The 17685-nt window shown below is 34.5% G+C and overlaps 3 protein-coding genes across 4 annotated transcripts; all 3 read left to right on the top strand.

The window, feature by feature from the left end:
• Nucleotides 1–2193: 2193 nt before the first annotated feature.
• Nucleotides 2194–8205, top strand: LOC141606344 (GDSL esterase/lipase At4g16230-like). Its single transcript, XM_074425433.1, has 5 exons — nucleotides 2194–2508; nucleotides 3988–4118; nucleotides 4581–4826; nucleotides 6685–6940; nucleotides 7898–8205. The coding sequence occupies exons 1-5, from the start codon at nucleotides 2247–2249 to the stop codon at nucleotides 8119–8121; spliced, it is 1119 nt and encodes a 372-aa protein (XP_074281534.1). The 5' UTR covers nucleotides 2194–2246; the 3' UTR covers nucleotides 8122–8205.
• A 3139-nt stretch (nucleotides 8206–11344) lies between these two features.
• On the top strand, nucleotides 11345–11989 carry LOC141608508 (uncharacterized). Its single transcript, XM_074427854.1, has one exon. It carries the CDS (start codon nucleotides 11345–11347, stop codon nucleotides 11987–11989), a length of 645 nt encoding a protein of 214 aa, XP_074283955.1.
• A 1578-nt stretch (nucleotides 11990–13567) lies between these two features.
• LOC141606343 (GDSL esterase/lipase At4g16230-like) lies at nucleotides 13568–16607 on the top strand. 2 transcript variants are annotated; one of them, XM_074425432.1, is made up of 5 exons: nucleotides 13568–13911; nucleotides 14358–14488; nucleotides 14755–14928; nucleotides 15356–15611; nucleotides 16214–16607. In XM_074425432.1, the coding sequence occupies exons 1-5, from the start codon at nucleotides 13671–13673 to the stop codon at nucleotides 16438–16440; spliced, it is 1029 nt and encodes a 342-aa protein (XP_074281533.1). In that variant the 5' UTR covers nucleotides 13568–13670; the 3' UTR covers nucleotides 16441–16607. The 2 variants fall into 2 exon arrangements, with proteins under 2 accessions (XP_074281533.1, XP_074281532.1); XM_074425431.1 differs by having other exon boundaries at nucleotides 13570–13911; nucleotides 14755–15000.
• The last annotated feature ends 1078 nt before the right edge of the window (nucleotides 16608–17685 follow it).

Here is a 17685-nt window from a genome sequence, read left to right as displayed (position 1 = left end):
CAATCCAATTTTCCCCAACATTCCTTTTCCATGGAATCCGGCTTCGTGCCTTCCAAAGGAACATATAGATTCTTTGAATACAAATAATCCATTATTTGCATTTTCCATAAACAAAATTTTTCCCATCGAATTTATCGAACAAAATTTTGCCTCATTCCATTATTGTGAAATTTTAGTGGATCGCTCTTCCCCCACCCGCCCAACCGGGCTCTGATACCAGTTTGTAGGGATTTTTGGTATAGACCACACACACAATAATAAATACAAGAATCGGGAAAATAACAAGGACACAATATTTACGAGGTTCACCAACTTGGCTACATCCTCACTATAGTCCGCACTAGAATTTTATTGATCACTCAATATGAGGATAAAAATTACATAGCATTTGTCATCCTTTTATAGCTACATACCAAGCTATAACTCTCATGTAACTTTACTATATTCAATACCTTATCAATGTAGAAGTAAGTTATGAGTAAGTTAGTAACTCATCCCCATTATATTTCAACAAGAAACATCTACTCCATAATGGAGGGACTTAATTCTAACAGTTTGTCTACTTATTCATGGTGCTATTAGCTCAATCTAAGTTAGTTTACATGGACAATTTCAATAGTTTATCTACGTACCTAAGCCAAACTATTGAACTTGCTTTGATAAGTAGTTACTTTTTAAGTTTAAGTTACATGAGATCTACTATATCTACGCTGGGGAACGACAACCTGTGGAGTGGCGGGTGGGACTTGGTTCAAACCCACACCATCTTCTACAACATCCATATGTTGTGTCATCTCGCTTAATTGTTGCTCGTCATCACGAACTCCTTCGAGATGTATACTACTCCCACTTGACTTTTTGGAAATAAACTCTTTTTTCAAAAAGACACCAACACGAGTAACAAACATTTTGTTTTCACATTAGTTGTAGAATAATACCCCTTAGTCTCTTTGGGACGATAACCTATGAAAAGACATTTATCGGATTTTTGTGAGAGCTTGTCAAATAGTAAACGTTTTACACTGATCTCACAATCCCAAATCTTCATAAAAGACAACTTTAGAACATTTCTACTCCATATCTCATATGGTGTCTTTTACACTACTTTGGTCCGAGTCTCATTAAGTGTAGTTTTTACTGTACTCATATATTTTAAACCTCACATTATCATAATGAAAGATAGTTTATGCACCAAAAAAAAAAATGAAAGATAGTCTTGCGGAAGACTTACTCATCATCAACTTGTGATTGACAGTGTTGGGTTCTCTAAGAATATGTGCGAAAGTGGAACAAATTGACATGATAAAACCAAATTCTAAGCTAAACTTGAAATCATATACTCGGTCTGGACAAGTTTGGAATCGGAATCAAAAAAAATTATGGACCGGAGTAATAAGTCTCCGATAAAACGGTTTTACAATATCACATTATAAAACCATATAATAAAATATCTTAATTGTTACTCCGTATTATGGAAAGTGGTGATTGGTGAAAGTTATTTTAGTGAGAGTTTTTAGGTAAATAATCACTTAATTTTACAATAATATTTATGTAAAATAGTTTTATATAAGAATTGTTGATACAGTGACAAAGTCAAGATTTGAACTTGGGGGCGAATAATTTTAGGGGGTGAATGAGTAATTTTATAAGGTACATTAAAAAAAATTAGAAAAATTTAACTAAAAACTACAGAAAATTTTGTCCGTTAAGAAGAACAATAGCCCCTGCTACCCCCTAGCTCCACCACTTATACTCTAGAATGTTAAAAGAATGAAGGGTACGTCCATCTTGAGATAATATTAACGTCAACGCTATAGAATTCCATACATGTTACTCTAGACTCTAGTAATCCTCAAAATATTAATTAACAGTATTTATAATCCGACAGGGGTACGTACGTGCTAATTGATCCTAATTAAAACCTACTATTATTACCTTTACATCTATAACTAATCATATGCTCTCTTGGTGTAGGCTAGATTTAGGACCGTCTTGAGGTCGTTCTATGCATGGTGGCCTATGGAACGCTACTTTCCTCTAATCCATGTGTCCGATACTCCGATACCGTACAACAAACGAGCTCTTATCGGCTCTCAAGTTATTCCTGGTTAAAGCATGTATTTAATTTGATCAATTTTAATACATCAACAAAGTCTTATATAAATAGACCAACTAATAAGCTACTTCTAAACTTTTCCTATAAAATATTTTAAATTTTAATATTTTCCATAATTATTGTTAAGGAAATGGGTATTTTCGTAAATCGACAAATTACGAGTATTTTCTTAAGCATTTTGTGTTTGTATTATATGAGCATTATTAGCACTTGTAATGGTGAAGGTAGAGAATTAATAGCAAATTTTGTATTCGGAGATTCATTAGTAGATGCTGGCAACAACAATTACATAGCTGTTTCAATTTCGAAGGCGAATTATCCTCCAAATGGTATTGATCTTGGAGTACCTACTGGAAGATTTACCAATGGAAGAACCACTGCTGATATTATAGGCATGCCTTCCGTCTCCTCTGTTTTTATCTCCTCTCATATTTCAGTAGATCGTACCTCTTCGGCTCTTTTTTTGGACTTCCATATGTTAGATACGGAGTATATTACTCCGTATTAAGGATCATTGTATAGGTATAAAGTTATTCGAATGAGTTTACACAATTAATTTTTAACTAGTGTAGATCCCGCACAAATGTGCGGTAAATATAGGCCTTTTAATTTTTAGTGTATTAGTTATAGATTTTAGATTTATATCTCGCGATTTTTTATAAAAAATAACTAATATTAAAATTAATCAAAAGAATTGAATAATTCCATGAATTGTGTTTTTTATGAAAATATTTTAACTACATCAATTTTTTTTAAAAAATCTTTTTTCGTCACGAAGTTAATAATAGAAGATATAGTTTTTATGTATAAATTATTTTAAATGAAAAATTAGTTTAATAAATGAAAATCTAATTTGTTTCTATATATAAGTTTAAGCACCTTGGAGGGAAAACTTTAGAGAAGTTGTATTCTCTTAGGGGGTGTTTGGTTGGAGCTTTTGGAATGGAATGGATTCAGGTCATTCCAATGTTTGGTTGGAGCATTTTGGAATGGAGTTAGATACCTGATGGATTCTAACTCCATTCCAACCCCTTGGAAATTTGGAATCCCATACCCATCTCTCTCCCCAAGTTTCCAACTCCATTCTACCCAACACATTATTATTCCCATACCCGGATTGAACCAAACAACTTCAAACATGTATGGGGTTCTAACTCCATACCCCCTTGGAGATAGAATCCATTCCATTCCATATCTAATGTTTGAACCAAACGCCCCCTTAGTATATAGGAGGATTTATACTTCTAAAATTTGCAACTCATTAATATTTATTCGTTCACTCCATTGTATTTTGATATGAAACAAAAAAATTGAAATGGAAAACTAATAAAAAATTATATTTAAGTTGTGAATTTTTTTTAGTAAATGTTTTTTGTCACAAAGCTAATAGTAAGCATGTGTCAAGTTATTCTATACAATAATAATTATCACATTACTGAAAAATTTAGCAACTTGTACTTTATAATTTAATATCAATTTTATTTTATTTTAATGAAAAATCATAATTATGAATTTATTTAAAAAATTAGAGTTTATTTATAAGAATATATTCATTGAAAAGATAATAATGTAATGAAAGAAAATTTTATTTATTACCTTATTTAGCTAGATGCGTTTTGGAGGAAAAACTAAGAGAATTTTTATACTCTTAGTAGTAGGGGATTTAATTAATGTATCAGTGTTTACGGATATAAAAAATATTTTAAATTTAACCCCATTTTAACAAAACGTCACTCAAATTACTTTTCATTGTAGGCTTTGCCCTTTCTAGTTTTTGCCACTATAAGATAATTGAAATGACAAGCAACTCTAAAAAGTATTAGGATGATAACTAATTTCATACTAATAAATATACTTTTATGTGTATTTAGGCCAACAATTTGGATTAGAGACATTTTCCCCACCGTACTTAGCTCCGACTACAAAAGGAACTGCGATTATGCAAGGTGTTAATTACGCTTCTGGAGCTTCAGGGATTCTTAATGCGACTGGATATACTTTTGTAAGCTCGGCCTTCTATTTTTCTTATATACAAGTACCTTTTATATTTTGTTTATTCTCATTACCACTTTGACCATATTACTTTTAACAATTTGTAAAAATATTGAACATCAAATTATAATTTTTATATTTTCTTATTGTCAAAACTTTGGCCCTTTATTTTATTTTATTTTGGCAACTTTGACCCTCTATTTAGAACATTCCAAATTAACTGACAGTAATTCTTCTACACGACAGTCTTTTCCGTGTTTTTTCTTGCAAATTAAATGGTGACCACTTTGAAAAAAATGGTCATTATTTTCAGTTATAAAAAATGGTCACTATTTATCAAAAAATGGTCGTTTTTTGCCAACGCACAAGAGAATTTGCGATTAGCTCATTAGCTGAATCTACAAACAAAATTAGAATTTTGAAAGCATATAATGGAAGTATATATTATGCTCACAATATAATGATGTTTTAGATTGGTAGGTTGAATTTTGATGCACAATTGGACAACTTTGCAAATACAAAGCAAGATTTAATATCAACAATTGGGGAAGAAGCAACCAACAAGTTTATCGAAAAGGCCTTGTTTTTGGTGACTATGGGATCTAATGACTTTCTCAGCAATTACCTCGTTCCATTTGTCTCTATCGTTGAGCAAACTCTTGTTTCTCCTCAAGCTTTTGTTAATCAAATGATCTCCAAATATAGGTTGCAACTTACGGTAAACCATCTTATGTTCTCCAAATTATGCTACATTTTCACGTTTAAATTCTTAACAATCTGTTTCTATTATCATAACTAGAAAAGATAATATGTTTAAGGCATAAAACTTATGATTGGCCTCAACCATCACCTTGGATATCATGTAAGAAGATCATTTTTTTAAAAAAAAAAAACTTTTAAGTCAATTCCTAAGAGTGAAGATTGTTATCGATTGACAAGTGGGCAAAGAAACTTGTGGATGATCAGATTATCATGAAAAACATTTCTACAATATAAAGGTAAAAAAGAATAAGACGTTTAAAAATGGAATAGATAAACAAATGACCGAAACGTAGCTTTTATTCCCTAATCCCTTAATAGTGTCGGACTAGACGGTTGTATCGTATTCGATTTAATTGTTTGTGAGCTCGCTCTATCACGAAACCTTAATAGTTGGACAAGACTTATACTCCATTCGCCTATACTTTTCTATTTTGGGTGTTTCAATTAATAGTTTACATTTCTGTTTATGATATATTTTATGCTCTACTTTCTCTTTAATAATATTAAAGCAATTCCCCTTTCTTTGTGACTTGGTTTTTTGTGTATAAATATACTAGTTTTAAACCCGTGCAAAATTGCACGGGTATGTATTTGGGTCAGTATTAATGTTTTTGGATGTATATTTGTTTTTGCATTTATATTGTACTTATCTAGTTGGTCTAAATCTACGATCTACATAATTTATGTTTAAATTTGTTACAAACACGTGTTCACATACACTGGTTTATAAGGAAATAACGTAATCTACTCTTGTAAATGAAAATTGCATACATAAAAAACTTTACATCCGGATAAAAGAAATATAATCTAATATAATCAACTTTAACATATGTATGTAATTCATTTGCTTTTTATGTTCGATCCCGTATATATATAAATGTTATTCCTTCTTGAAATCATGTAATTTTATTATTATGTAATTTTATTTTAAAAATTATATATGTAATTCAATTTCATTTACTCGCATTTGCAATTCATTATGCGTATATGTTATTAATTTAATTTACACGGAATTATAAAATTATTTCATAATATTAATTCATATAATTTTTTCATAATATTATTTCATAGAATTTGTTGTAAAACAGAATTTATCGCATGTTTGAAAAGACAGAAATCTGAAGAAATAAATACATTGCACACTCACGGGTCCCACCATAACATGAATTTCCAAAAAAAAAACCGCATTAATGACGTGGCGCGCTGAGGATTGAGTATTGTCTTTTGTATTAATATAGATAAGATGTAAACATTTCATTGTGACAGAGGGAGTATGTACAACGTCCAAACGTCCAAAACTCTCAGCTCTATATACAAATCTATTAATATTAGTCGAACGGATTAAACTCTCATTCGACACCCTAGCGATTCTGGTAAATTGCAGGGTAGGGGTTCAAAACTTCAAACGATTACAATCTTAAGGTCGTTTGGTTCATTACTTAGGAATGAAATGGATTGGAATGAGAAACCATAGGAGTATGGGATTCTAATTCCATACCTTCCAAAACATGTTTGGTTCATTAGAAAGATAAACATGAAGGAATGGAGTTTGAATCCATGGGGAGGAGGTGGGTATGGGATTCCAAGGGGTTCGGGTAGAATGAGAATCAATCAGGATTCTAACTCCATACCAAAATACCCCAACCAAACACCAGAATGACTGAAATCCATTCCATTCCATTCCATTCCAAACCTCCCAACCAAAATTTTGGTGTTGATATCTTCATGTAATTCATAATAAAAATTGATTATGCTTTTACCTACAAGAAATTAATTTTGGTGTTGATATCTTCATGTAATTGTGTTGTGAACAGAGACTACGCAAGATGGGAGCAAAGAAAATAGTGGTGGTAAATGTAGGGCCAATTGGATGCATACCATATACAAGAGATATAAACCCTTTAGCAGGCTCTAATTGTGTTGCTTTCCCTAATTACCTTGCCCAGCTCTTTAATTTTCAGCTTAAATTACTTATTACTGAGTTAAGCAACAACCTTCAGGGTTCCCAGTTTGTTTATGCCGATGCTTATCGCGTCGTCAGTGATTTACTCCTCAATTATACGTCTTACGGTACGTCTTTATTTCAAATCATGAACGATTAGTATGTTTTAACTTTCTCGACTTCAAATCTTGTATGACATAAGTGATAAAGATAAAGAGAAACGTAAAGAAAGCAACACACATATTTAAATACGTAGTTCACTAACGGTGTGTTAGCTACGTCTACTAGTGGACAGAAAGGAAGATAGTTTTATTGATATTGAGGAGATTACAGATTTCAGAGTTCAGATTCATATTGTTATGATCGATGATATGCATGCATAATTGTTAGGGTGCGGCTTAGAGAGTTTGTATAATACTCCGCTCTTTAAGACCAAATACAAAAACCTAGAGCGGCCCAAAACAAAGAAAGCAACACACAGATTTAAGTACGTAGTTCACTAACGGTGTGTTAGCTACGTTCACTAGTGGACGCAGAAGGGCAGATAGTTTTATTGATATTGAGAAGATTACATATTTCAGAGTTCAAATTCATATTGTTATGATAACATGCATGCATAACTGCTAGGGTGCGGTTTAGAGAGTTTATATAATACTCCGTACTTTTTAAGACCAAATACAGAAACCTAGAGCGGCCCAAAACAAAAGCCGCTAATCCAGACAGAAATTAGAAAAACCCTAATCAGATACCGTTTAGGTTTCGAGAGAGACCCTCATGAACCATATAATCGTTCGAAGTAGCTATTTAAGGCACAAATACACAACAAAATTCTTTATTTTGTCACGATTGGTCATAACTTACGCGTCATATGGCACATTTGTCTTTGAAAATCATGGGTAATCTCTAATTTTTAATCAATACGTACTAAAAACAAAAATAATCGAGTTAATTTCCAAAACCTCAATAATCTGTAGCAGAACAAGAAGAATTTAGGCTTTTAATCTTCCATACTTTAAATTCTGACTCTGCCATGATTGTCGTGACTCGGATACACTAATGGTATGGTGCATGGTGCAATGTAACAGGTTTTGAGAATGCAAATTCAGCATGTTGCTACGTAAGTGGGAGGTATGGGGGATTGATACCGTGCGGACGAACATCAAGGACATGCAAAGATAGGTCAAAGTACGTGTTTTGGGACCCATATCATCCTTCTGATGCTGCTAATGTTCTTATTGCTAATCGTTTTATTGATGGCGATTCTTCTGTTATCTCTCCTATCAACATCCGTCAATTAATACATTCTTGATTGATTTCATTTAGTTCAAGTAGAATGGCATATGTATCATGATATGGAGTACGCCCTCTGTTTCAGTCAATAATAAATTAGTAATTGTTTGAAATATCATTGTTTGAAATACGTGAGGGGGATTTTAAACAATGATAACTATTAATTGGGACGGAAAGAGTATTATATCAATCTTTGTATTGAGATAAAAATGATACGAAGTATTCCGTATCATATACTATGTGACTCTAATATGAATATGTAATGTGATTTTGCACACACTAGAAAGTGATAATGTACTAACACTATATATAGTGTAAGATCGATAGACAAATATTACTTCGTATATGAAAGTATGAAACTCTCCCCTACTTATATTTTCCCTTGATTAGATAGAGCTAGTAAATGCGTTAATTGGGCCGAATTTGGATTAGGTTAGTTCAGGCCAGATTATTTTAGATTTAAAAAAAATTAGGTTAGATCGAGTTAAGGTTTGAATCTTTTTAAGGTATGTGTCATTTATCAAGTTATAGATCTCGGGTCCTCAGTTCGGATGGTATTCGGATGCTCGGGCAACTATGTTCCGAGTCGAAAAATGCCCACGGTGCCGTTAGGCGAGCAGTGTGTGTGGGTGGTGCATCGTATGGGACCAACCAAGCATCTAGTGTCCGTTCCTTGTTAAAATTACCCTATGACCGTCCCCAACAACTCCACAAACTATTTGGGTGTGGTTACCCGGATGCCGTATCGGTAGTTGAGGTATAGCCTTTCATAGCTTGTGCTAAGGAGCGATCGAGGTAACCTTAGAAACCTCTTAAATTCCCGCTCCATTGCGTTTCACGCTTCGTTGCTCGGTAAAATATATAGGATAAATATTCTGTTTTTTCTTATACATTCTGCTTTTGTCATATTTATCCCAAATAGGTATATTTTACATTTTTACCCGTCTTAAATTTAATATTGATATTTCTTTCTTAAATGAGAATTGGCTAAAGATATATGGGCCTCTGAGCAAACCATTAGTCCATTACTACTCTAGTGAATAATCAAATTGGATGGAAACAAAAAATTAGCCTCACTTAACAAGTAAGGTAAATTAAACTGCAGTATGTCAGCAGAAATCATTTAATCGTGCACATGCTTATTCCAAAGCCGTCATACATGAAAGAATAGTTGATCTTTCTTGTGACGAGGAAGATCATATAATACATTTTATCATAAAGTGGTCATATTTTTCAGTTAAACAAGTTATGACGGGTCACCCATTGTGTAGAAAGAATGGAGGATCTATTGAGATCTAACGTCAACGTTATAGATTTGCAAATGATAGACATTCCTTTGTACCACTCCATTTAATCAAATCCCATCATTACCATACATGTTAGTAATCCTGAACACAATAATTAACAGCATTTATAATCCGACAGGGGTACGTTCTTGCTAATTGATCCTAATTAAAACCCACTATTATTACCTTAACATCTATAGCTAATCATGTGCTCTCTTGGTATGGGCTTGAATTACCACTGTTTTCGTATCGTTCTATTCATTAAACCTCGTCCAACCAGTTCATATAAAAAACAATTGGTCTCCCTTGTGACGGGTTACCATTTGTAGCGGATATTTTGTGAGTTAAAATGGTAACAAAATGGGTTAGTGGAAAAAGGGGACCACATGAATAGTATTCCAGAGAGAGAAAAAGTGGGTACTTTGTGAGGTAAAATGGTATCCGTCACTCAAAAGTGACGGATATGTGCCGTCACAAATAAGAATTTGTGTATAAAAAAAGCGGGTATAAACCCCTGAATGTATTTTTAAACTTTATTTATGAAGGCTCGTCATGTTATCATAAACCCGCTAGCACGTTTATTTGAGGCCGCCAAAAAGAATGACCTATGGAACACTACTGTGCTCTAATCGATGTGGCTGATCCCTTATGATGGGAAAATAAACCCTTTACAACCCTTAGATTATGTCCGGCTCAACTCGCTCAAGTCTATATTTGATCAACTGTAGTTAAACCTGGACAAGAGTGCGAATTGGCCCGACACGCACTGACCCGCCCGACCCCACAGGGCCTCCCCTTTACACAACCCATGACCCGGTCAAATAGCCCGCCCCTATACCCGGGCCGGTCCCGGCTCCCTCTACCCCAACCCAAACCCGCCTAGCCCGCTCCCTTTTCTGCCCATTTACCAAAACGGGCCGGTTCAGCACCATCACCTCCCAGCCCGGCCCGCTCTTTAACCCGCATCCTCACAGACGCAGTGTGGGCTCGGGCTCCCCGGTCCCGGCCCACAGTCCACCTCTAACTGTATTTTTTTTTTTTTTTTTTGAAATTGTCATCTCATTAATAATCAACTAGGCGTAGGTTACAATGAAAATAACAAATAGACAAAGGAAAATCAAGATTGCTAACGTAAAAAATACATTCAAAATAACTATCTAAATATAATGTATGCTTAGCTCCAAAATCATAAATTTCTTGAATTTATGAATAATCGATGTCTTTGCATCCTTCTTGATGGAGGGAAACAACAGAAAGCCGTCTTGATGTATTCATCCACGAAACAAATCTGATAATCTCCCCGTCGATTAAAGCTTATTATATTGATAACAATCCCACGAAAAAATGGAAAAACCCCGAAAGAAGGGACGGAACAACAGATCTCACCAAAAGGGAGACTATTATTGAAAATAAGATAGATCTGCATAATATTAGTTGTTTAAGAAAGCTTTTGTGGGGCTTACCTTCGATGGATGATCGATGGAAGCCCCCGAATAATAATGGAGGCTAGGTTTTTAGTAACAGTTGTTTTTTTAAGGAAGTAGGTGATTTGGTTAGGGTTGAAGTGTACCTCTAACTGTATTTAGTTACATCTCAATCACTTAAAAAGATCTTACATACTCTCTTGAGTTTAATAAAAAAAAAATCTTTTTTTTTAAATCACTTTAACATACTCTCTCGAGTCCGGTCAAGTGGACCATAATGTATTTGACTATGCGAGTGATCAAATTACTCAAAAAGAAAGTTCTCAAAATAAAAACGTAAACAAATAACTGAGACACGCTAAAAAAAAAATAGTTAAACAAATGACCGAAGCGGAATAATAATATAAAAAATATTAAAATCTAATACTTAAAATGCTCCTTCGATTTTCATAATATCCCCACTTCTTAAATTATGAAAATAGAATAAAAAATGTGATAATAGGTTATGTGGTTATGCAAATGAGCATATACTATGCGAGTTTCAGAGCTCATGCGGCCTGAAACAAATGGTTGGAATGATGAGTTGGTGCGGGCAACTTTTCTTGCCTTTGAAGCGAATAGTATACTGAATATTAGGATGGGTGAGAATAATCCTAGAGATGTGTGGTGTTGGGATTTGACAAGGGATGGTAACTATTCTGTGAAATCGGCGTATGGGGCACTGTCGAAGGGAAGTGGGTGTCAGGAGGAGCAGTCGGATTACTCGAGGGAGGAATGGCTATGGAAGAGGTTGTGGAAAGTTCCAGTCTTACCTCGCATCAAAGTATTTTTTTGGCAACTATGCAATGATGCTATCGCTACAAGGAATAATATAGCTAGAAGGATTCCGGGAACTATGGATGGCTGCCCCATATGCGGATATGACGTGGAGTCGGGTATTCATATTGTGCGAGAGTGTAGTTGGGTACGGAGTGTATGGAGTGGCCTGGGAGTGGATGTGTTGTCAGGTGTGGGTTTCGACCGTATAAGGGATTGGATTGAAGCATTGATGAGGGATAAGGGTATGGCAGAATGGGTGGAATTGATGACGGGATGTTGGGCGATTTGGGAGATGCGTAATAAGGTTGTCTTTGATGGTGTGCGGTGGAGTGTGGAGGATGTCTTTGCACCAGGGTGAGGGAGCTTGTTGAGGAAATGGGAGGGGTGGCAGGGGACACGGGTGTGGAGCGTGATGTGGTGACTCAAGGATGGATTAAACCAAAGCCGGGTTGGGTGAAGATCAATGTTGACGCAGGAACAATGGTGGGTACGGGATTGGGCCTGGGTGCCATTTGCCGTGATGATGAAGGGGGGGGGGGGTCCTATGGGGTGTCACGGTTCAGAAGGATGAGATGCGGGAACCGTCTATGCTCGAGGCTGAAGCGATTCTCATGGGTCTTCATGAGGCGAAGAATATGGAGATATCGGATGTCGAAATCGAAAGTGATTGTTTGACTGTGATAGAAGACTTGCGCAAGCGGAAGCAAGGCCGTAGTGATTTGTATCTTATTTATGATGACATTTATTCGCTTTGTTCTTTTTTTAACTCTGTTGATTTTTCCTATGTTAGGCGTTCTAGTAATAAGGTGGCTCACGAACTTGCTCATGTAAGGCCGTGGTTGCCAGGTAGGCGTTTCTGGGTCGATGTACTTCCGCTAAACATTGCTGAGCTTGTCTCCTTTGATTGTGCTAATGATATTTAAATCCCTTTTGGGGTTTCTTCAAAAAAAAAAAAAAAAAAAAAAAATGAGCATATACTATGTTTCAAACAATCAAACCTTAGATACACTACAAGATTAAAAGCAAGCCAACTTTCTCCTACCTCAGAAATTAATAATTTTATCCACCGAATTTTCCGAGCGGAAAGAAGATCCAACCCAACACTAACTATGTTAGTTGGTCGTTAGGTCAAATTCTATGCCAGGAATATGGCAATTGGCAACAAAAAAAACTAAATCTGTCTAACTTCACTGCTATCTTGTGATACATAGATTAAATATTATCCTAAAAAATGTCGTAAAGTCGTTTTTTTCGAGAATTTATATAAAACGGACTTTTTTTTTTTTTTCGGTGCTCATATAAAACGGACTTTGAATAGCCGTTTTTTGCTTTTATTTTCATTTAGACTACTCTGGTTATCGTTTTTTTGTTCGTGCACACCCTTTTACGCACTAATAACGTAAATGGTTCCACTAAAGACTATCTGATCTTATTTTAAAGCACTTCCGTATAAAAACGTGAAACAATCTCACTAAAGACTATCTGATCTTATTATGGTCAGCGTTTTTTTTGTTTATGGACACCCCCTTTAACGCACTAATAATGTAAAACAGTCCTATTGAAAACTATCTGATCTTATTATAAAACAATTCTGTATAAGAACGTAAAACAAATCTCACTATAGACTATCTAATCTTATTATAAGGCGATTCCGTATCTCTATGAACGTAAAATTAAAAATGTTGCTACTAATAGTCTAATACATACCATAGCCTGTACTGCAACATGTTCTATTATACTCGAATATTTAAACAAAATTCGTCCATAACTTGTTGAAATAAAGCTCTACTTAATGCCCAATTGCTTCTGTTGGAATAACTTTCACGGGTTGGAAGCAAATTTCGCAGACGTGCATTCAATTACTTCCATCAATAAATCTCCTTTATTTTTTATCCAACATTAACATTTTACGTACAACATTACTCACCCCCAATCCCTTATATAAATACACCAACTTCTAAGCTCTTCTACTGTGCCCTACTCAAACCTTAAACTTCCTTCATTATTTTTCCTATAATTATAATTTATTTTTTAAGAAAATGGGTATTTTCGCAAATCGACAAATAACAAGTATTTTCTTGACCGTTTTGTGTTTGTATTGTTTGAGCATTTGTAATGGAGAATTACTAGCAAGTTTTGTGTTTGGAGATTCATTAGTAGATGTTGGTAACAACAATTACATTGTTACGCTTTCGAAGGCGAATTATCCTCCGAATGGTATCGATTTTGGAGTACCTACTGGAAGATTTACCAATGGAAGAACCATTGCTGATATTATAGGCATGTCTCCATTTCCTCTGTTTTAATTTCCCCTGTTTTTTAAGTTGTTGGTATATCCTTCGTCCACCATGTTGAGGAATAAAATGTGTGTACACCATTGGAATATTATAGTATGAGTACATTTTATAATTGCGTAATTTATCAATAAACGGAGTACCCAGTAATATTTATGCGAGTATTCCACTATGGTTGTACTGAAACTCAATATAAACTAAAATGTTTATTTTAACCGATTTATACAAAAGTTTTCCTTGTTAACCTGGCCTAGAACTAAAAATGTTCACAAAATGTACTCAAAACTACTCTTAATTTCATTGAATTCCTTACCCTTACAAGTTTTTGCCCCTATAAAATAATTGGAATGACAAGCACATTTAAGAAGTGTATGTGATGATTATAATTAGGCTAATTACATACTAATAAAAATATGTTTTGTGTGTAATTAGGCCAAGAATTTGGATTAATGACTTTTTCGCCACCATACTTAGCTCCGACTACAAAAGGACTTGCGATTATGCAAGGTGTGAATTACGCTTCTGGAGCTGGAGGGATTCTTAACGCGACTGGACAACTTTTTGTAAGCCCGATATTTTATTTCATTATAATACCTTTCATATTTTTTTGTTCTCTATAACCACTTTGACCTTATTACTTTTAACAATTGTATAAATAAATATATTAAACATTAAATTGTGTAATTTTTATACATCATTTATTGTCAAAACTTTGACTCATGAGATCTTCCAATTTATTTGAATCTACAAAAATAATTTAGAATTTTGAAAAAATATTTAATGTGAGTATATATATACTCACAATATAATAATGATTCATTAATGTCAGATTGGTAGGTTGAATTTTGATGCACAATTGGACAACTTTGCAAATACAAAGCAAGATTTAATATCAACAATTGGGGAAGAAGCAACCAATGAGCTTCTTAAGAAAGCCTTGTTTTCCGTGACAATGGGATCTAATGATTTTATCAACAATTACCTCACTCCAATTGTCTCTAGAGTTGAGCAATCTCTTGTTTCTCCTCAATCTTTTGTTAATCAGATGATCTCCAAATTTCGGGTTCAACTCACGGTAACCCGTCTTATCATCCTATTTTACTTCCCATAATTTATCGACATAATTTGCAAGAGTTATTGAGACACTAGGGTGACCTTTTTGTTGTTATTCAAGATAGGTTATAGACTTAAATTTGCGATATTTATCTTGAAACCGTAATATTTAGACAAGACTTATATGTATAATGTCCAAAACTCTCGGATCTAGATACAAATCTATTAGTATTAGTCGAACGGAATAAACTGTCATCGGATACCCTAAAGACTCTCGTAAATGGCAGGGTAGGGGTTCAAAAGAATATGACCTTATCCTTAACCTAGAATAAATTAATTTTGGTGTTGATGTTTTCATGTAATTGTATTGTGAACAGAGATTACGCAAAATGGGAGCAAAGAAGATACTAGTAGCGAATGTCGGACCGATCGGATGCATACCATATATAAGAGAATTAAACCCATCAGAAGCTCCTAAATGTGCTGCATTACCTAATCACCTTGCCCAGCTCTTCAATTTTCAGCTCAAGTCTCTTGTTACTGAGCTAAGCAGCAACCTTAAGGGTTCCGAGTTTGTTTACGCCGATGTTTATCGCGTCGTCAATGATTTACTCCTCAACTACACGTCTTATGGTACGTTTTTCATTACAACTCACGAACAATGTCTAAATTTTCACCAAAACGTACTAAATATGAAAACAGTCGAGTTAATTTAATTTACAGTATACTTTTAACCTTCCTGACTTCAAATTCTTCGTTTGCCACGAGTGTCATAACTTACAAGTTACACCGTTACACTTTTAGTAGTTCAATTTTCAGTGAAAATCATGGATAATCTCTAGTTTTTACTCCCAAACGTACAAAATAAAAAAATGTAAACTCAAGTGGAAACTGAGTGAGGCAGACGGATCCAGAATCGATAGCGTGTGGGGTCATTTAGTGTAATTGCTATACTGAGTATTTCTTTTTAGTGTGAGGTCTAAAAGACGTAAAATTTTCAAGTCAAACAAATTTAACAATAAAAAACGTCAATTATCCAAAAAGCTGTGAAGTCTTGATACCCCTACAGCCCCGGTACCCTAAAGGTAGGAACGCCATTGTGATAGTGGCAGAGCAAGAAGGTTTTAATAATTAGATTATAATCTTCCTGACTTTAAATTCTAGCTCTGCCACGATTGTCATGACTCGAGTATACTAATTAAGTAATTAGTATGGTGCATGGTGCAATGATGCAGGTTTCGAGAACGGGAATTCAGCATGTTGCTATGTAAGTGGGAGGTTCGGGGGATTAATACCGTGTGGACCAACATCAAAGATGTGCAACGATAGGTCAAAGTACGTGTTTTGGGACCCATATCATCCGTCTGATGCTGCTAATGTCCTCATTGCTAAACGCCTTATTGATGGCGATTCTTCCTTTATTTCTCCTATCAACATACGTCAACTAGTACTACATTCTTGAATCTTGATTGATTTCATTCCCCTGCTTGACTATTATTGGAGTATTTGAGTAGTACTAACGTACACTCCTATATATATTATGTAGACCTTAATTAATGTAGCAATGTAGGTACAAACATTCTACGTAATTACGTATGACGGATCATTTATGAAATTATTGTTGATTTCCGATATGAGTTTCATACATTATCGTTGTTTGTGTTGATGGTCTGATGTGAATTCGAGATTTTTTTATTTCGTAAGCATGACTCAGCTTAAGTCATGCTTCTGATGCAAAATACAAGACTCTTACTCGCATCATTAAATTTGTCGTATAGATCATAAACGAACGGGCAATACTACTCTTATCAAAAGGAAAATAATCATACATCAATAAGATCTAAAGATAGAAATATACTTCTAATTAACTAACCGAGAATACAAACATTCTTATTATTCATACTTATATATGTTATCGTAAAACATAGATAATCTCTTAAAATTGGTTGGTGTGAGTGATAAAAGCTCTTATCTTTTAAGGGAGTGATCAAATTATCCTAACTATGGTTATGGATACTCTGAACAATACCCCAAATATCAAATTTGGGTAGGCCAGTACCCAGTAGCCACCCTGGTTATTTATGCCACAAATTCTTATTTGTGACGGATAGTATCCGTCATCCGTCACAAGCTTGTGACGGGTCAAATAATATCCACATGGGTAGATAAAGACAAATGATTTGTAACTCCCTAGACACTCTATTTTCGTCTTATCTACTATGTGGGTAATATTTAACCCGTCCTAAACTTATGACGGATATATTTATTACAAGAGAGACTCATTGTATTTATAATTTATGCATATTGTCCTTGTAGAGCGTGCAATTTGTGTAGTTACATACTCTTGTTAGGTATGCAATGTCATAGTGGTGATCTGGACATCCGGAGTACGATTTTAGATGACTTCTTATCTTATTACTCCATTTTATTCTCGCCCGAAAGAATACCAAATGGATATGAACAATGGACCGCGTTTTTATACACCGGTTTCAACATTCGATGTTATTTTATGTACATGGTGGGTGGTCAACTGGTCATGGGTGAGTCAAGTCACTCTAATCAGTGATGGATCCAGTCAAAACAATTTGTGCGGGTAATGTTGCTCTAGCCATTCAGGGCAAGTTTCTGAGTAGGTCTAAATAAAGAAATTAAAAAAAAGGAAAATGAATCTAAAAGCTGGAACGAGTGTTAGAGTCGAGTCAAAATC

The sequence above is a fragment of the Silene latifolia genome, chromosome 10, assembly GCF_048544455.1.
Source record: "Silene latifolia isolate original U9 population chromosome 10, ASM4854445v1, whole genome shotgun sequence".
NCBI classification, from domain to species: Eukaryota; Viridiplantae; Streptophyta; class Magnoliopsida; order Caryophyllales; family Caryophyllaceae; genus Silene; species Silene latifolia.
Note: the sequence above shows the minus strand (reverse complement) of the source record. Positions and strands in the feature narration are given on the sequence as shown.